Genomic DNA, 21,124 nt, shown 5'->3' with positions numbered 1-21,124 from the left:
TACATCGGGGTTGGGGGGTGTTGGAGAGTTCGATAAGACAGAGACCGAGAAAGATAGACTTCCTCCAGAGTTGAGAGCAAATAAATCTCAAGGGATCCACAAATCAGCCGCGTTGTACTTAGGAGTGTGGGGAGTGTGGGAGGGTACTGTCAACATGTCAATGGTTTAGGGGTCTTTAACTCCTTTGGAGTTTCCCCAGTTACTGGAACAGCCCTCACCTGTCAATCAAAACCCACCCAGCAGTTGATGGAAGAATTAGTTAGGGTGTGATGGTGTACTAGGGAGATTAAGAGAGAGGCAGGCAGATCTCTGTGAGTTCAAGGCCAATCTGGTCTACATAGTGAGACCTTGTCTCAACAAACAAGCAAAAAAGAGTGAGTTTGCCTCCAGCCTTGGGTCCGCACCCGGGGCTGTCTCGCCCGGGGGAGGAGGCGGGGGTGGCTGAGAGGCGGTGATTAGTCACTGGCTGCTGCGCTCACACCTTTTATATTGTCTCTTCCCGCAGTTGCCTCTGCATTTGGACAGATCCTTCGAACGCCAGCTCAGAAGCTGGGGCCGGAGGACAACCTCGCAGAGAGGAGTAGGGGTCTGCGAGTAAGTCCAGGTGAGTAGGAATCGGGGCCAGGACAAACGGCCCGCGCCGCAGCGCGCACGCGCGGCGCCCGGAACCCACGCGCGTCCCCGCCGCGGGCCCGCGCTCGGAAGAGGGCGGTGGCGCCGGGAGCGGGAGGTGCGCGAGGCCGGCGGGCAGAAGCCGTGAGCCGCGCAGCAGCGCGGACCCTAGAGCCGCCGCCGCAACCGGGACGCTCGGTACGAGATGCGGGGGAAAGCCAGAGGGGCCTTGGCCCACGCGACCCTCGGTTCTGCAAACTTTGTGCGGGTGTCCGGCGACCTCAGGGCGGGAGAGGCTGGGATCCCCGAACCCAAGCTGGCAGGCGTCAGCATGCACCCTACGACTGGCCCCGCCAGCCCCTGGAAACACTTGGCTTTCTGCAATGCCAAGTACTCAACTTGAGCGTCTCTCCTCGGTGTTAGATTGGTGTGCATAGTGCTCACATATGACTCTTGTTTCTCCTAAGTATCCTTGCTCTGGAGCGAAGTTGAATTGTGCTGGGCTTGGGGTAGGGGAGGGAGCCGAGTGGTGTAGCCGCTTTAGGATTGTATAACTACCTTGTATTGAAGTGGATGTTGCCAGTGGCATCCGCTAATGTTATGGTAACTGGGCATCTTGGAGACAAGAGAAGGCGGGGTTTTTTACCAGTAGTCTCCCAGTCTAATAATACTAAAATACGACGCCTCGTACTTTCCACTCGGGAGAGCTCTACGTATGGCATTTGTTTTATGCTCTCTGGTTAGCTTTCAGTGGAGTTTCTAAGAGGTAGGTGCAGGACTCTGCTTTCCCGTTTTGTAGATGTGAAAAACGGAGGCAACAATTCGGATTCTTAACTGACTTTAATGAAATGTAGACCAAGAGTTTTAAACGCAGTTTCTTGCAATTCTTGCTCCAAAGTACCAACTTTGAAGTTTAATGGGATACCAGAACATCCTCCCTAAGGGCAATGAAAGGTCGTAGAGGCCAAGGGTCAGTAGTCTGCAGCTGCAGGCCTCTGCTACAAAGCTGGGTCCCTCGGACAAGATGCAACTCTTTTGGTGTTGTATGTATTCTTTGCAAAGTTGTGTGTGTTTAGGGCTGCAATTTGCCGTTGTCTTTTGTGGATTCATAAAGGGCACTTAATCTTGATTTCCTTGAGAAACAGAGGAATGAGGCACCCCCAGAATGAGGCACCACCTCTTCCTTGCCAGAGACACCTTAAGAATTCACATGAGGTCAGACTAGGGCCGAGAATCCCTGGGAGGAGGGAGGAAGGAGCCCTGCACAGGCGGCTTGACACATGGGCCCCACTCCTGCCTCCAGCTCTGACTCACCTTCTGACGCTTGGGGGAGGAGAATAGCTGCTTGGTATTTTTGGCTTTCCCCCATAAAACGGGAGACAGTTGGCTTCATTCGAGTCTTCTCAGCATCCTTTTCGAGCGCAGCGCCTCTGAGCTTAGTTCTCCTCGGAAACCTTTGATACTGGCTGACTGCAGGTATGCATTCTGTGAGATCCTTTAATAGATCTGCATACAGATTTACTGCTAGAGGTTCTAAGTCTGGGAAACCCTTCAAGACTTTGGGATTAAAGTTAGGGTTAAGAGAGAGCTTTTAATTAGGTGTATGCCTTTGCATGAAGACTTTCTTTCTTTTTTTTTTGTTTTAACAAGATGGATTAAAAATATTTTCCCAGCATCACAAAGGTTTCGCTCATTCCGTCTGAAAAATTAGAACTTTACAGATCAGGTCATTGTCTTCCTTTAATCTTCTAAAGAATAACTGTGTGTCTTTCTGTTGGTTTGTATCTCCTAGACTCTTCTTAGCATTTTAATAGATGTGTATTTGCATAAGTGATTTGCTAACAAAATTATCTTAAAGTAGATTGGTTCAGTTTATAGCAATTTGGTTTTTGTCTAGAACAGGGAGCATTCTTTTTTAGGTACAACCGATTGAAAAATTATGTTAAACTCTGACAGCACCTTAGTATTTCTCTGAGCAACAGGCAAAAGGATCTCGCAAACAACTTGAAAGTAATTGAATCATTGTGATGCTTGGTTTTACTCCCAGGTGCAAAATGGAAACTTTCCTATTAATACACAAACATGCGAGACCAACAGCAGCCGGATTGTCTTTGCTCAGAGAAGACACAAGAGGGAGTGGAAGGCAGGGAGAGTTGCTAAAGCAACCGATGGCCTGGGTATAAACTTACAGAGCTGGCATTTAAGGTGGTAGCTTCATTATTTATGATAGCTTCACTGGGGTGACACGACAGAAAAGAAAGCGTTAATGGAGAAGGGTGTCACAGCTCAAATTGGTGATGACAGAAAAAGGGTTCATCTGACAGTTCATGTCAGCAGGTGCATGACTTTGAATAGCAAACATTTATTAAGTAGTTCTGCTGTTCTAAAGGCATCGGGCTGAGTGCTGAGGTAGAAGGCAAATGAGGGTCACGACCTTAGATGCAGCTGAGTAATAGTGACATTGAGAGAAAAAAAAAAACACTCTCTTCTGGGAGCAGAGAGTGGTTCTTTTGTTTGTTTGTTTGTTTTTATTTTTTGTAGTCAATGATATATTTACTTAAGCTTTTAAATGTGGCTTTTCAAGATAAAGGAATAAAGTGAATAGGTAACTTGAGTTACTTTAGAGAAAGATGTAAGGGTAACCATAGCCAAGACTCAGACTCCAACTATGTGTCGTCTCCCCCCCCCCCCCACGCTACTCTTTCAGGGCAGCTGATTACTGCACTGACTTTAAGGGAAATAATCTCCTTTGTCTATGGCTTTTACCTCCTAAGCATAAACCTAAACAGCACAGCTGTTCATGCCCCTTTCACCTTTACGCAACTTTCTTGTTTATTTTTGTTTGTTTGAGACCAGGTTTTTATGTATCCCTAGTGTTCTTGGAACTTGTTCTGTAGACCAGGGTGGCCTCAGACTCACTGAGATCTGCCTGACTCTGCTGCCCAGCTGCTGGGATTATAGGCATTTGCCGCAATACCAGGCTTAGATTTTTTTTTTCACTGGAGATATATATAGTGTACATATTAATAATTGGGTAAGATTATGCACTATAATGTTTGAATTTTTAATTCCTATGTTTATGTGTATGTTTGTCATGCTTTTCAGCTGCATGTCTGTCTGTGTACTATATTTGTGCCTGGTGCTAAGGGAGGCCACAAAAAGGTGTAAGATCCCTAAGACTAGAGTTAAATATAGTTGTAAGTTGCCATGTGGAGGCTGGGAATTGAACCTAGGTCTTCTGAAATGGCAGCCAGTGCTCTTAGCCACTGAGCCATCTCTCCAGCCCCTGCGCTATGATTTTTAAAGATTGTTGTTGATATTGTTGTCTGAGATTGTAGTTGGTTCATTTTGGGGAAAATATTACTTGTCAATGTCAAATGTTGATGAACATTCTAAGTTGTTTGTAACCTTGGGCAATTATGACTAGTCCTGGGTCTGGAGTGATGCTCTTTTTCTAAAGAGGGTGTCTCAATTTACATTCCTCTTGTGGTGTTCACCTTGAAGTCTTAGGTCACTCTGTTGGCTGTTTAACCACAGCTGGCTTGGATGTTTAAGTGAATATGTGTCATGAGGTTGGGGGTTAGTATGGTTCCTGTTGTATAATGCCCCAATGTGTTTGTGTGAGTGGTTGTTCTATCTGTATGTTCTATCTGTATGTATGTACACCACATACCTGCAAAGGACAGAAGGCATTGGGTCTTCTCGAACAGAAGTTATAGACAGTTGTGAGTCATCAGGCAGGTGCTGGGAACTGAATCAAGGTCCTCTAGAAGAGCAGCCAGTGTTCTTTAACTACTGATCCATCTCAGCATCTCCACTAATGTGTTTCTGTTTACTCATGTTAAGGTTTGTGGTTTGAGCCAGGTGGATCTCATCTTTAATCGAAACAATTGGGAGGCAGAGGCCAACCTGGTCTTTAGAGTGAGTTCCAGGACAGCCAGAAATACAGTTTCTGTCTCGGAACAAAACAAAACAAAAACTAGCCAGGCCTCGGTGGCTGGTGCATGCTTTTATCTCATCACCCTGGAGACAGAGACAGGCAGATCTCCAGTTTGAGGTCAGACTGATCTACAGAGCAAGGTCCAGGACAGCCCGAGGGTTACACAACCTGCCTTTACAAAACAAGACAAAAAGTTCTATGGTTTGGGTTGACATACACCAGAAACAGTTTTCCCACTGTACTTAGTTGAAAAATACTCAACAGACACTTTATTGATTTTATTTGACAGTTTATAGTTACAGAAAATTTACCTATGCAAAATGAGGTTCTAAAAATAGAAGTCTTTAAAGGCCTTGAGTGACTCCTAATTCTGGTGAATGTATGCTTTGTGCCCTAAAGGTGGAACTCAAGTATGTGAGGTGGGTGTGAACCCAGACCCAACCTCAGTAAAGAACTCTGAGGACAAGGACGGACACACTTGTGTGTGCAAGTCCCTGTGAGGCACAGAACACAGCTGCACACAGCACCTATGCTACAGGAATAAATGACATAGAGTTGTTAATATAAGCTTTTCTCTCACCCTTCATGTAAGAAAAGGCAATTTAGAGGATATTCCATATAGAAATGTCCCAAGTTCCCAGCACACCCTTTATTAGGCTTTGGGTTTGCTGGCTGGATTTAAAGGTAGGGATGTGTGTGGGGGTGAGGAAGGAGAGAGGGGATGAAGTCATCTCAAGGCACTGACTAAATTCCAGTCCTTATTTAGTGCCTGTTACATATTCTCTTGGTCCTGAGAGCATAGGTTCTGAGGCCTCCCAGGAGACCCCACAGCCAGAGGGTGATGAAAGAGTGAGTTCAGAGCGTGAAAGCCATGGATCCTTTCTATTCTGGAAGGCAGATTAGAAAACACTATAGTGCTTTGCTTTCAGGTTTTATTTACATACACCACATATACTTTTTAAAAAAATTTATTTATCTTCTGCAATCATGTTTTGCCTGCACATATGTCTATGTGATCTTGGAGTTACAAATAGTTTCGAGCTACCATGTGGGTGAAAGGATTTGAATCCAGGTCCCTTGGAAGAGCATTCAGTGCCCTTAACATCTGGACCGTCCCTCCAGCCCCCCCCCCCAATACATTTTTACTTGTAAAATTTTGTTCCGTTTGTTTCAGATCTTGGCTTTCAAGAAGATAGCCCTAAGAATAGGATTAAAAACTATTGTCGGGAGAGAGATCCCACTGGTGTGTTTTGATAACCCCTTGACTTGGCAGCTGCCGCCAGTCGCTTGGCAATGACTGGCAGCTGCCGCCAGTCACTTGGCAATGACTTGTTAGTGAGGCTGGCTCAGCTCATCTGGATGTGTCAGTGGTGAGTCTGACAAGAGAGCACGTCCTGTGCAGTTGGTCAGTGTTAGCTCCTCCTTCTCTCCTGTAGTCTCTGGAGGAGGAAAGGGGCCTTTTGAAATCCATGCCCAGTTAGGTCCCAGATGGATGGCCTATGGCATTTTTTTTAATTGTTTCTTATATTTATTTTTGAGATTATATCATTGAAGATTTCTTTTTTCATGAAGAATTAAGCCAGGTGTCGGTGTCTCAGTCCTGTATTACCGGCACTTGGATGTCGGAGGCTGGAGGATCAAAAGTTCAGGTCGGCCTCTGAATGACATCAAACTTAAGTGTCTGCCATGTAGTCCATTGTTGCCTTCCAACATATTTATCACTGTTTATGATACTCTGTGTGTGTGTCACAACAGTCTAACCCCAGTTTTAGGTAATATGATGCCCTCTTCTGGCCTCCTCACATACCAGACACACATATACCTGACACACAAAGATGTGCGCAAAACACCCCACAAATAAAACAGTTTCTAAAAATTAAGACAGAAAAATGGAAATTAGTTTGTTAGCACTCTTTTAATTTGGTATAAACTCCACAAGCACACACAAGACACAAACTATTCTTTGGGGGAGAGGGGTCAAGCTTGCTGCTGGAGTTGTTAGGATTCTGATCTGGTCCAATTGTACATCAGAGGGCAAGCTGACCAAGGAATGGTTGGAGGGCCTTCCTGTGTGCTTAATTCTAATTTACGAACCCCTTTGTCTTCCTTAAAGTAATACTGTGGCCTTTTGAGGACCAAGGTCTTGGGACCACACCTTCATTTTTCTGGTCCTGCTTCTCGGGACAGACAGTCAGCTTTTCAACCTTATGTGCTTTCTCATTGGACCTTTCAGGAGTCTTTAGAGTGGCTGGTTGGCTGTGGTCAGACCAAGTGGCAAATCAGCAATGCCCAGCTGGTGGCAGAAGATCCTGGTCCCAGAAAGGTTACTCATGCTCTCTGTAGAGGCTGGGAAAGCCTGTGCACCTCCATTGCCCTCTGATCACAGGGTCTGGGAACCCTGGCAGAGTGATAGTGAGCCTCCTGGCTCTCTGTAGGCTCCGGTGGCAACAGTGGGGAAAGTGTTTCTGGACACTGCTGCCATCCTGTGATCTGCAGGATAGCACCTAAGTTTGCATTTCTGTCAAGCTTGTGGAGAGGGCCCGTGCTGTTAGCATTGGGGCCCCTGCAGAGTAGGAAGGGGCAGTAACAAAAGGTGGGCTTTCTGCATCAGGAATCTGGAAATGAGGCTCTTGAAAGGCAGTAGTGGGGGCTGGCAAGATGGCCTAGCAGATAAAGGTGTGTGCTGCCAAGGCTGAAGGACCTGTGTTTGATCCCAGGCCCCCAAGTGGTGGAAGGAGAACTGGCCTCTGACCTCCATATGTGTGCCACGGCAGGTGTATGCCCAGACACATGTATAATACACAAATTAAATGTAATTTAAAAAGTAAGGCAATAATGACAGCTACCTTAAGTGGATTAGAGAAAGAAGCATATTAGTCTGGCCAGTGAGACTCCATCTGCCATGATTTGGATGTGTTCTCCTGAGGCTTGGGTTTCAGTGTGGCTGGGTTGGAGGGTGGAACTTGGAAGATGTGGAGCCTGCCAGAAGGTAATTAGGTCATTGGGTCATCACAGTCAGATTAGGGATCGGAGCTATTTTAGAGTGGGCTCTAAAGAGGGTGACTGGACAGTCAGCCTGGCTCCTTCCTGGTCTCTGGCTTTGTTGCATCTTTCCATGTCTCCCACCTTTGCCATGATGCAGCTAGAGGCTGGAAAGATGAAGCTGACCATCTGTGGCTTCAAAAACACCGAGCTACATAAACCCCATAGAGGAGGGAGATTGAGATAAAGCCCTAGGCTTCTTCTGGGTTCTACCCTGAGATATATATCCAGCTCTTTTCTGTCCGTAGCACCCAGCCTCCTGTATTTTATTACAGCAATAGAAAATGTACTAGTATTTCTCCTTAAGGAACAACTGAGTTCTCCACATTGCTGGCTGATTTTACTATGCTTTAATCCTGTCCTTCTTTGCATTGCTACAGTACCTGTTGTTTGCCTTCACCATTTGAGCCTTTAACGTTTGTCTCTTTCCATTATTCGGTTGTTTTTAGATGTGTATCACACATCATTTCTTCATGATGATCAAATTCTGACAGCCTTTTTTTTTTTTTTTTTAAATTTTGGAACAAAGTCTAATGTAGCCCAGGCTGTCCTCAAACTCACTGTATAGTCGAAACCTTCTTCCTGCCTCATCTCCCAAATGCTATGATTATACATATGGCCGCCACTCTGTGCTTCCTAGAGAAAGCATGTACCTTTAAGGATCTGTTCATAGATTCCTGTAGGCCAAGAACCCAGATAGACCTGGTGTAGAGGGGATAACTTGTGTTTGCTTCATAATGGCTAGATCCTCAGTGGGCAATAAAAGTCAGGTGACATGGGGCCTGGGGCTAGGCTCATGTTCAGGTGTCTTACCTATGTAGTCATTGATCAGCTGGGACTTCCCCTGGGCTATTGGCTGGACTTCCCACATACAGCCTGATACACTGTTGGACTAGTTTAGGCATAGCATCTGACTAAGCCAATCCCAGAAGAGCTGGTTAGAACCTCACCTTAGAAGCCTCATTTCTGTTAAATTCTTTTTGTTGTTTGTTTTGTTTTTTTTGGTTGAGGTCTTCCTAAATCTGGATTTCCAGAGACATCAGCCCCACCCTGGGAAATATCACTGAATGTTAAATGATCCAGTAAACACAGCTAGGTGAGAGTCACACTTAGGTTCTATCTAGATCAGGCACAGTGGCGCTTACGTATAATTCCAGTACTTGGGAGGGGGAAGCAAGATCACAGGTTCAAAGCCAACATAGGCTACAATAGATCTTATCTCAACGTTAAAAAAGATTAAGATTCTAGCTGGGTCTGGTGGTTTAGGTCTGTAATCCTGGCAGCTTGGGAAACTGAGGCAGAATTGTAATTTCAAGAATTGTCTTGACTGCAAAGTGAGCTCAAGGGCAGACTGAACAACTTAGACCACATCTCAAAGGGCTGAGAGATTAGCTCAGTGGAGAGTGCTTGCATGTGTGCTGTCTGATTCCCAGGACTCCCAAAAGGAAAAGAAAATTCCAGGTTATTCCATAATTCCCTAGTGTAATGGTTATTCCTGGTTGTCTACTCGACTATATCTGGAATGAACTACAACCTAGAAATGGAAGGCTCACCTGTGATCCAGATCTTGAGTCTGGAAGATAGGTTTCCTACCTGGATCTCGACATAGAGATCTTGAGGTATAGTGGCCATGATAAGCTTAGGCCTAGGCAAGATAATACATGCCTTCAATTCGAGGAGACTGAGGCAAGCAGATCTCGAGTTCAAGGTCAGCCTAGGACAAGTAAGTTTTAGATCCAGACATGGCGGTACACACCTTTAATCTGGGCCACACCTTCTGCTGGAGGCCTCCCTCTACGTGCTTGCACTTACTTGCCAGCACATCTGTTGGAATCTACTTCTACAGAAGACCAGCTGAAACAACTAGCCTCATGGGACTGAGCAACTACTGGATTCTTGGACTTCCCATCCACAGCTGTCCATTGTTGGGTTAGTTGGACTACAGCCTGTAAGTCTTTACGTTCCCTTAATATATACATTCCATAAACTCTGTGACTGACTGACACCCAGGTTACCTTGTGGTACCTGAATGAATACATAGTTCCTTGCAGTCTTTTTTTCTTCTTGCTCATTGTATCCCAGTGAGGATGCTCAGTGGATAGATCATATAGAACCAGTCTTTGCTTTAGCCCATGTTGACCTGGAACTCAGAGCAGTCTTCCTGGCACAGTCTCTCCTGAGTCCTGGGATTACAGGAATGAGATACACCTGGCCTAGAGCCAAACATCTTCAGATTTGTGTATCACTATTGACTTTTTAAATTTTTATTTTATGTGTACTAGTTTTGCCTATATGTCTGTGTAAGGATGTTAGATCCCCTGGAACTGGACTTAGACGGTTGTGAGCTGCCATGTAGGTGCTGGGAATTGAACCTGGGTCCTTTGGAAAAGCAGCCAGTACTCTTAGCCTATGAGCCATCTCTCCAGCCCCAATTTTGACTTTTTAGCTCCCTGAGCCCATCAAATGGAGTGGCCATCTATTCCTGTGAAGATGTTTTTCAGTTGTACTTAGCTAGTATCATTCACTGGGTTTAGCAGATGTGTCCATAGGATGTGTCAAGGGGATGGTCAGCCATTGGTCCGTCTGTACCGGTCACACTGTACCGGCATTTGCTTGGCAGCTGTTTCCCACTCAGGGATTTTGCAGCTGAGCTGGGTGGAGCTATATAAAGTGTTCTGCTTGTTCTGGGTTTCGTTTTCTGAGATATCTCACTATGTAGTCAAGTGCTCACTAGCCTAGGCTGGCCTCAAACCCACAGCAATCCTCCTGCCTCTGCTTCCCACATTCTGGGATTACAGGTGTCTTTAGTTTCTTGTGTACTGTGTCCTTGTTCAAAAACACTTGTATCATTTCGTTTGTCTGGTGGCAAAAGCAAAATGACTCCAACCTCCTACTGCAGACTGTCAAGGTGTCAGTCCGCTCACTTTTTACAATTAAGCAACCCGGGAGTATATTTTTTTCTTTTTACTCCAACATGAATACTATACTACATGTTAGAATTTTATTCTTTGTTGTTGTTGTTGTTGTTGTTTTGAGACAGGGTTTCTCTGTGTAGCCCTGGCTGTCCTGGAACTCACTCTGTAGACCAGGCTGGCCTCGAACTCAGAAATCTGCCTGCCTCTGCCTTCCAAGTGCTGGGATTAAAGGCGTGCGACACCACCGCCCGGCGAGAATTTTATTCTTTTTTTTTTTTTTTTTAAGATTTATTTATTTTATGTATGAGTATACTGTCACTGTCTTCAGACACACCAGTAGAGGGCATTGGATCCCATTACACATGATTGTGAGCCACCATGTGGTTGCTGGGAATTGAACTCAGAACTTCTGGAAGAGCAGAGGGTGCTCTTAACCACTGAGCCATCTCTCCAGCCCTAGAATTTTATTCTTAATGTTCTGTCAAGTGGTTTCTTAATAAAAGATTATTGAAAGTATTTTGGTTTTTAGTTTGAGCAAATGGTTTATGCTGAGTGTGGTGGCCTATACTTGAAATCTAAGCACTTGGAAGACAAGTCAGCCAGGCAGTGGTGGCGCACGCCTTTAATCCCAGCACTTGTGAGGCAGAGGCAGGTGGATTTCTGAGTTTGAGACCAGCCTGGTCTACAGAGTGAGTTCCAGGACAGCCAGGAGTATACAGAGAAATCCTATCTTGAAAAGCCAAAAAACAAACAAACAAACAAACAAACAAACCACAGAAAAAAGACAAGTCAGGAGTTCCAGGTCAACCTCAGCTACAAAGACAGTTAAGGGCTAACCTGGGCTACTTGATATTGTTTCAAAAACAAAGTGACTGTCAACTTTCCAGTGGTGCACATTTGTGATTTAATAGTGAAAATAAATGAGAAAAGTAATATTTATCACAATGTAGGCTAAAATGCTCTGGTCTCATTTCTTAAAGAACTAGATAGATGCTTAGCAAGGAAATGGATGAAATGTGATTGTATAACTTTTTGAGCATAAAAAAGTAAGTTTAGGGGCTGGAGAGGTGGCTCAGGGTTAAGTGCCTTTTGCTTTTGCAGAGGTCATACCTGCAATTCCCAGCCCTCACATCAAGTAGCTCATGGCCAGCTGTATCAGGGACATCTCATGCCATCTTCTGGCCTCTGTGAACACTTGCACACAACCACACAGACAAACCTCATATGATATATATCCTTGCTCTGGCATGTACTTTGACCATAAAGCTAGGAATATTTCATCATTTTGTTTATTTACAATTTAAATTAATTACATTTTAATTAATTACATTTTGCCTTTCCCTTCTTTTCCTCCAGTCCCTCCTATGTTTCATTCCCACTCGTGCTGAGTCCACTTTTGTTTGGTGCGTCAGGCTAATAATCACTTTGTACTGGACTACCAGTTGACTCATCCCTGGAAGAGATTCATTCCTTCCTGAAGGTTTTTGTCTAGGGGTGAGGCCCTGTGAAAAACTCCCCCTTCCTCGTTAGTTAGCGTGCCTATTGATACTGTCATTGTTCAGGTAGTGTTTATGCAGTCATTTCTAAGAGAGGCAGTGACACAGCAGACTTCCTGGTCCTCTGGCTCTTAGAATTTTTCTGCCCTGTCTTCTGTGACCTTCCCTGAGCTGTGATGTAGATGTATCCCCTGGGGCTGGCCTCCCCACAACCCTCTGATCTCTGCACTGTGCCCAGTTGTGGTTTTCTGTGTTAGTCTCCATTTGCTGTCGATGAGGGGAGGTAGCCACATTTATCTGTGGGTAAAGGGTAGATTTAGAATGTAGTGATGCTGCTCTATCAGAATGGCAGTAGTAGGTTCTTTTCTAAGGCCCATGACCTCACTAGCCCTGAGAAGCTGGCTACATTTCTAGTATGAGGATGACTTCCCTCCTGTGGGCTTGAAGTCCAATTAGACAGCTGTTGGTTGCACCAACATGTGAGCGCCACTCTATTACACCTTTGTCTTATAGTGCTGGTTGCTGCTGTGCTTTATTGTCATAGCTGGGCTATGAAGGAGGCTTCCAGGTTAGATCCAGCTCAATATCTAAGTCCCATGTTCTAAATGTGTTGTCTTCAGCAACGGGGGCTTAACATCAACCTCTGAGAGGCATCAAAGGCAACAGCAAGAGTCAAATTTTGTTTGAGTCATTTTTGACACTTGACCAACAGCTTAAAAGATCTTGTTATTGGTACTGGTTTTGTAGTCTATGGTTCTTGTGGAGAACATTCTCAGCTCAAGAGACATAGCTTCAACAGTATTGTGTGTGTGTGTGTGTGTGTGTGTGTGTGTAGTGTGTATCAAGTATTCCTCCCCCCTCAAAACTTCCAAGATAGAGCCTGCTCATGTCTTTCCATTCCCCATTCATTCCCTTCTTCATGAGCACCCATATCCTACAATTCTTTTCAATATCCCCGACCCCCAACCCTCCATGGTCTCAGCTAGGAATATTTTCCACCACTTTGCTGTTCTCTCTAGCCCTCCTGCACCTCTGTGGCCACTTGGCCACTTGGCTACTTTCTGTATTTTCAACGTGAGAGAAGATAAACAGCCATTAGGACTTTACACCTTTAACTGCCCAGTCTAGTGGCTGCCAGCACTACAGAGGAAAAACAGCTTTGGTGAATGCTCTGAACGGGCCAGGACTTCCAGACATTCTCAGCCACATTGGCACTGATCCGGTGTGGATTACCAGTGTGCAACCACAAGACAAATCCTACATGCCCAGAGCTCTGCAAGGGCAGCTGTTACTAGTTGGTACAAGACTAAGATTATGGCCCCTGTGAGACTCTGACACTAACTTTGTTACTAGTGCTTGACACTTAACGTTCAGAGGCCAGCATCTCAGTAGGCCACCCTGTTCCTGAACTTGCTGTGCCATCCTTCCATGGCTGCCCCCGACGGTTACATTATAGGTGTGCACTGTGCCTGGCATCTCTCTGACATCTTACACCCACACTCAGTTTTTTGCTTTGAGACAGTGTCTTATGGAGATCAGGTTGGCCTTGAACTTAACAGACATCTGCCTCTGCCTCCAAGTGCTGGAATTAAAGGTGTAAGCCCCCAGAACACTCCTCCCAACCTACTGTGTTTGGTCTGCTTCTGTGCCTTTGGTGTCTCCTTGTTATTCCCTTGGTCAGGAACCATGTTTCCCTCCAAAAAAGCAGCTGCACAGCTGCTTGGGAAGGCTGGTGTGAACACGGTGGTGTGTGGTGGATGCTCCTATAGGTCAGTGTGCAGCAGTGGAGGGCCTGTTCACTCAACCCCAGGATAAACTTTGCTCCATGTGCACACACAGGCTAGACTCTTAGCAGACTTCTTGTCTCCCAGCACACTTTCTGTGCTAATGATATAATACCTGTGGGCTTTTATATTCTTTAGAGTCAGGCCCTGCCTTTAGAACTGGGTCACACTAGGCTGCTTATGCCCAAGTCAGGGACAGCTCTTTGATGATGCCCCTCTGCAGTGAGAGGAAGGTTCTGTGCTGTTCTCACTAGGTGACAAGCAGAAGTCCATCTGGGCTCAGCCTTGTCTGTCACTGTTTAAAGGGGTCTGTCCCGGCTGCTGCTGCCAGGACACCATGATGAAGGCAATGAGGACACAGCTCCCCACACAGTCCCATAGTGCATGGGGCAGAGCTACAGGCCGCATTGTTTTTGAGCTTTCCTGGCTTTATTTCTCTGCTTCAAGTTGCAATCACCTCACCCTGCCCAAACTTGTATTTTCCAGTCTGTAAGGGGCAAGGGCTTGTGAAGTACCTGCCCTCTGAGTACTCGCTGGCAGAAGGTGTTTTTCTAAACCTTGTAGCCAGCTTTGGCATTTGGAGCAGGTTTGCTGGCACAGGACCAAGCGGTGGCAGCAGGAACAGAGCATCGTGTCTGTCTTGCTTGGATTCTGCCTGGAGGATGCACAATCTGTCCTCTCTGTCCACATTGAGTGCAAGAGCAGTGACAGGCAAAGTTGGGCCTCCAGCCTGCCTTGCACAGCCTGGGCCTATGGAAGACCACCCTGCTGAAAAGGCTTCCAGCCTGGGTATCCAGTTTCAGAGGGCCAGTGGCCTCCTGGATGCAGGATTATTTGGGAGAACACAGGCTGAGTCCCTTCTAACTAGGCAACAAGATAGCCGCATGGGGATTTGAGTAGAAAGTCCTCAGCATTTTGAGTTTTGGGTTTATTACTTCTGTGATTTTGTTCTTTAAAATTAAGAGGCTTCTGCCAGGGGAAGATGACAAGCTTACCTTTTATGTCCAACACACACACACACCCCTCCTTACATCTTCACCTGTCTTCTTAGACTGCTTGCATCTGTAGTCCTCTGTGGACCAGTCATGGGCCAGCTCTGATCTGGAGGGAGCACCCCAGGCTTGGTGCAGAGTGCAGTATGTGTGGGGGTGTTCCTAAGTGGTACCACACTGGCATCTACTGCTTCAGTGGTTCTGACTGTCCCTGACCAACATCAGCAGAACCTAGAAAATTCAATCCTGCTCCAGAACCACAGAAAAAAAAGTAAGGCCCAGTGGTTGGAGTCCCAACATACCTAACAAACCTCACAGGGGATTCTGATAGGAAAGTCACTGCATTGTGACAGAACTAAACATGGATTTGGGTATAGTATAAGATCTCAAGTACCCCAGACTGGCCCTGGACTGGCTATATAGCTGAGGATGATCTTGAACCTCCACCTCCCAAGTGTTGGGATTACAGGCATGAGCCACTTACGTGCGTGGTTGTTTGCCTACCTGGATGAATGAATGTACATATGCATGCACTGTGTGCATGACTGCCCACAGTGGCCTGAAGAGGGCATCATATCCTAGAACTGGAGTTACAGAGGTTTGTGAACTATCTTATGGATGCTGGAACTGCACCCCAATCTCCTGGAAGCTCTAAATTGTTGAACTGACTGTCTAGTCTCTAGGGTGGTGGTGGTTTACATTTCTTTGTTGGGTGGGGCACACCACAGCTCATGTCAGAGGTCAGGACAACTTGTAGGTGTCAGCTCTGTCCTCCCTGATGTGAACTTTGATGGAGCTCAGGTCCTTGGGCTCAGTGGAAAGCACCTTTGCCTGCTAAGCCGTCTTTTTAGCCCCAGGACTGTGTTTTTACTTTTGCCGGGGTGGATCAGGGAAGTCACATATGCCAGGCAAACACTCGAGCATAGAAGTAATCCCTAGCCCTAATCTTTTTTTTTTTTTTTTTTGGTTTGGTTTTTCGAGACAGGGTTTCTCTGTATAGCCCTGGCTGTCCTGGAACTCACTCTGTAGACCAGGCTGGCCTCGAACTCAGAAATCTGCCTGCCTCTGCCTCCCAAGTGCTGGGATTAAAGGTGTGCACCACCACCGCCTGGCCCCTAGCCCTAATCTTGAAATTATTTTATTCTATTCTTTTTGTTTGCTGTGGGGACAAGGACTCACTGTGTAGCTCAGGCTGTACTTGAATTTATGATCCTTCTGCCTTCTGTGTTATGGGTTTGCCGCATCGTGCCCAGCTTTCTAAACTGTCTGAAAGGGTTAAACCTACATGTCATGTAACCATCTTTACTCCTAAGTAATTAACCAAGGGAGGGCATTTGTTCATACAAAGGTCTGCCCGTGAACCTCTGTAATGGCTTTACTCACAATAGCCTGAAGCTAGGAACAATCCAGTATCCACCAGTATGTGAGCAGAGACATCACATGTTGTATTTGCACGATGGAACACCATTCAGCAACAGTTATACTCAGCATCATTAACCTCAGTCCACGACCCCCAGATGTGCAGGACTCTTTAGATGATTTCAGAGCTAAGTGTGGGGACACTGTAATTCCAGCACTCAGGAGAGTGAGGCAGGAGGATTAAGAGTTTGAGCCTAGCTTAGGCTACCTAGGTGGTTCAAGGCTAGCTAATAGTTAGCCAAGGCTGCATAGTAAGAGTCTGTCTCAAACACAAACCTCAAAAAGTAAAATGGGGGTGAGGGCAAAGAGGAATGTGTTATAAGGGAACGTGGGGTGCTGACTGGGAGGCCTGGGAATCTTATTTTGAGGTCCTGTATCTGGAGTGTTTATGTCAAAACTATCAAACACTGGGTAGTTATGTCAGTTTATACATTTGCATGCAAGCAAAGCTGTAAGCAAACATGTGTGATGCTTATCTGGGTGAGGCGGGGGATCTTTGTGGAAAAAGGGGGATCTCCTTTCAGGAGATGGTCATGGTTCCTGTCAGGCTACATAATGGACAAAGGCTAGACAGGGAAGAGAATGAATTTTGAGTTTGCTCTCCTACTCAAGCTTCGAGCATTGCTGTTGGTGGCCCTGTCATCTGTGAAGCTGCCCTGGTCCCATGTCTGAAGACAATGCTCCTAACCCGACACCATGCCACCTTGGGCTCCTATACCAGGTCACAGATTTCACATCCCCAGTCTCTTGCTCTTCTTCCTGTGGTGACTTCAGGCCCAGTTCCTTCTGCTCTTGGGGTGACAGAAGGTGCCAAGAAGAGGCTGTGTCAACCTTACATCTTACAGGTCTGCAATGCCTCCAATGGTCTCATGTAGTGTGGTCCTTGTATTACCTTTGTTTTTGTCATTGCCAGAACTGTACCTAGTGTTTGCAGAGTGTGGACTTATACATCCAAGTCGCAGTTGGTTCTACTGGCATATTCTTTAAGTCACACCAAAAAATGTTCAGCAGACCCCTGCTTCCAAAATTCATCCCACATTTGATTTAGCAGCAAGAATCCAGGAGGAATGGCATGGGGCTTCCTGACTGGCTACATCCTTGCCTCTTTGTCTTCCTGCAGATCTGGTTTGTATTCACTGTAACCAGCACTGCTCCCAAGACCTTCTGGATCCAGACCAAGGGCTCCAACTCACTGGAAATCCTTAGCACGTGAGTAGCCATTTTTATTGCTACTATGCAAACTGGGATGAGCACTCTGGTTTCCTGTGACATCAGACAGGTGTTACATAAGTGTCAGGATGTACAAACTATGAAACAAGTTGGTTTGGCAGTAAGAGATTGATTGGTATGTCTGAAATCTCAGGAAACTAATAATTACAATAATTACCTTTTCTTCTTTGAGACATGGTCTCACCTAGTAGCTCAGGCTGACCTGGGATTCAAATCCTCTGCCTACGACTTGCTACCATGCCCAGCTCATAATTTCCTCTTCTGTAGTTATAAATATATACCAATATTTTATAGAAAACACTTTACTAATAAGAATATAGATTTCAGATACTGAACTAAATTAATGTGAATTCCAGCACATCCCTGAACCCAGTAGAATTCACTTGAGAGCTTAGACTTGGCAGAAAAGGGTAAGGTTATCACTTATTGTACCCAGGGTCAGCTCAGATAAATTCTTATTTAGCTGATTTGATAGTAATAAAAATCAAAGACCATGCATGACCTTCAAAGCTGAGGACTTAACTCCTGTGGTACTGACTAGCATATTAAGGTAAGGCGGGCCCTGGTTCACTAACAATATATGTTTCTTTCTTTCTCTCTCTCTCTCTCTCTCTCTCTCTCTCTCTCTCTCTCTCTCTCTCACACACACACACACACACACACACACACACACACACACACACTGTGCCTCCAAATTGCCTGGGATTATTACCATGGAAAAGCCATAGTATAGTATAGTACTTTAACCAAATTAAAAAAAAAAATCAACATCATTAAATTAAAGAAGTTAGTGTCTTGGGCTGGTCAGATGGCTTAGCAGATAAAAGTCCTTGTTGCCAAGCCAGTGACCTGAGTTCAGTCCCTGAAGCCCATCTGGTAGAAAGAGAGAACTCCCATGAGAGGTCTTCTCACCCCTCCCCCATACACACAGGCACACAGACATACACCATACAATAAATACATATATAATTGTATTTTTAAACAGCGAGGAACACACACAATGCGGCTTCCTTTTGCCAGTGTCCAGTTTCATCATTCTGTAAAGGTAGTTTACTACCTACCTTGACTGTGACATCACTCAGGGTTAGTGAAACACAGGAGTGAGAAGCACGCAGTCCCATGGCTCTGTAGAGTACAACACTTCAGATTTCTGGGCACAGACTGTAACTTAGTGCCAGTAGACTTGTGTAGCCAGTGTGAATCTGGGTTTGATTCCCAACCCCGAAGAACTGAGGAATGGCCCTCCCTTCAGGAGGACTCCGCCAGATGGCTCTTCAGGAACCAGTCAGGCGTGTTTTCTGTCTTTTAACTTTTTCTAAAAATAGGGTGACTATTTTCACTGAAGGGATTTAAAAAAAAAAAAGCATAGTTTCATATTGATTTTACATTTTGGCATTGCAGGCTACATCTCCTAATGGCCAATAGAAAATGATTTATTTACTTCCTGTAAAGCATGCCCTCTGCCTTACTTCCTTTCTCTTCCCTTCCCCCAAAGCCCTGGAGGTGGTGGCTGTGATGGCTGTGGTGGCTGAGAAACACGTAAAATTCTGACAGTTACCTGTATCTTGCAGGAAGGAGGCTGCAGTCTTGGATTCCCTGGTGGAGGACGGACTCCACTGCTCTCTGGTCTTGCCCCCTGATGATGAGAGTGTGACCACTGGCATCTTCATGAGCTCCAGAGGTCACAGCACGCTCCCACGGACTCTCATGGCTCCTCGGATGATCTCCGAGGGAGACATAGGAGGCATTGCTCAGATCACCTCCTCTCTCTTCTTGGGCAGAGCCAGTGTGGCCTCCAACCGCCACCTCCTCCAGGCCCGTGGCATCACCTGTGTCGTCAATGCTACCATCGAGATCCCCAACTTCAACTGGCCCCAGTTTGAATATGTGAAAGTGCCTCTGGCTGACATTCCTCATGCCCCCATTAGACTGTACTTTGACACTGTGGCTGACAAGATCCACAGTGTGAGCAAGAAGCATGGGGCTACCTTGGTGCACTGTGCTGCAGGCGTAAGCCGCTCAGCTACCCTCTGTATTGCGTACCTGATGAAATTCCACAATTTGTGCCTGTTGGAGGCATACAACTGGGTGAAAGCCCGGAGGCCTGTCATCAGGCCCAACCTGGGCTTCTGGAGGCAGCTGATAGACTACGAGAGCCAGCTCTTTGGGAAGTCTTCGGTTAAGATGGTACACACACCCTATGGCATCATTCCAGACGTTTATGAGAAGGAGTCCCGACACTTGATGCCTTATTGGGGGATTTAGTGTTGCCACAGCTGGCATCCACAGCCCCTCAGCAGTACCAGCATCTGCCACACACCATCTGTTCCCCTCTTCCTCTCTCTGGTTCTCTGGAGAGTGTTTCTACACTGGGTGTTCGGGTTTAAGAGATGCGGAGGGGAAATATGTACGTTGCTAGTGACTTTTTTTAAAACTAGCATTTTGAAATAGTGAACATGAGAATCTTTAACTGGCCTTTAATCATTTGTAACAACTGGAACAGTGTAGGACACTGTTTCTGCTTTCTTTCTGGCTCCTGCCTTTTAGGAGCCTTAGCAGGTGCAGGAGGAGCCCGTTGCAAACATCAGTTCTGGCCCTGATTAACCCTCTAGAGACCAGCTTTGCCAAGGGCTGCTGGCTGGACAGTTTAGGGAAGATCAAAGCCAGCTCAGTTCCTGCCAGATTAGTCTGGTCCTTTTCCTCTATTATTTGATTCTATAAGTTAAGTTCACCATTGTTGTTTAGTTGATAAGTGGTTATGATAAAATCTGTTGCAAAGACCCTCTTGAAATCAGTGTGCCCTGGGATCACATTAGCATTATTTTTAATAAACTTGCTTAACATAAGCCCTTTACTAATCGTTTCAGGTGTGTGCGTGCTCATGTGTGTCTCGTGTGTCGGTGGAAGAAAGTCTCCAGTCACTGTACAACTGTGGTTCTTACATAGGGCCATCATGGTCACTATTTAAAATAGAAACCCCAATGGAATCAGATCAGCAACATTTCACGTCCTTGCTGATGAGCAGAAATCAGTATCATCTGAATGTGGGAACAGTGTGGAGTAGGTAGTCTAACCTGCAGCTCCTGAGCAGTAAGATCCAACTGTGCATGTGGGCCCAGACAAGTCATGTCCCAGGTCAAAAGGTCAGGCACTCCTGGTGGCATGCACACACACTCAGAGGTGCTGAGTTCCATTTTTGTCTTGGTTAAAGTGTCAAGTACATCCTCAAAGAAATGGAAGCCATGCCTAGTAACACAAAAAGCCTCTGTCTACCGCAAACTCAGCAAAGATGATGGCTTCCAGTAAACCTGCCTGTATGGCTTGTTAGGGAAGCAGCACAAGTTTTAACAAGCTCTTCTCTGTTTGCTCTCCTGTGAGTGCTGGGAGGCCAGGCAACCCTCAGAGTATTTTATTAGCCAGGCCGTGTGTTCACAGAACGGTTTTCTGGCTTTTTGATCTGTTTTAAGGAGACACATGCCCTTGACATATGTAATTGAATTCTATCTTGCAGATTTTATCTGGTGTATGGCACTGGGATCCCATCAAAAGCTTACCTTTTCGTTTATACTGTATCTACCCTTACATGCACCCATCTTTATCTAAATAGGAAAATTTGAAACGGTTTCTCTGGGAAATCAGAGGAGCATACATGCAACGTTATCACATGACCAAACCCGATCTATGGAGTCTGGCT

General features: G+C 45.8%; 1 protein-coding gene across 1 annotated transcript; it reads left to right on the top strand.

Moving 5' to 3' along the window:
- The first annotated feature begins 731 nt into the window (after positions 1-731).
- Dusp14 (dual specificity phosphatase 14) lies at positions 732-20,276 on the top strand. Its single transcript, XM_028772434.1, has 3 exons — positions 732-810; positions 17,321-17,409; positions 19,002-20,276. Exon 3 carries the CDS (start codon positions 19,099-19,101, stop codon positions 19,693-19,695), a length of 597 nt encoding a protein of 198 aa, XP_028628267.1. The 5' UTR covers positions 732-810; positions 17,321-17,409; positions 19,002-19,098; the 3' UTR covers positions 19,696-20,276.
- The last annotated feature ends 848 nt before the right edge of the window (positions 20,277-21,124 follow it).

The sequence above is a fragment of the Grammomys surdaster genome, unplaced genomic scaffold, assembly GCF_004785775.1.
Source record: "Grammomys surdaster isolate TR1022 unplaced genomic scaffold, NIH_TR_1.0 213, whole genome shotgun sequence".
NCBI lineage: Eukaryota > Metazoa > Chordata > Mammalia > Rodentia > Muridae > Grammomys > Grammomys surdaster.
The sequence above is the reverse complement of the archived record's forward strand: the minus strand, read 5'-3'. Positions and strand labels throughout refer to the sequence as shown.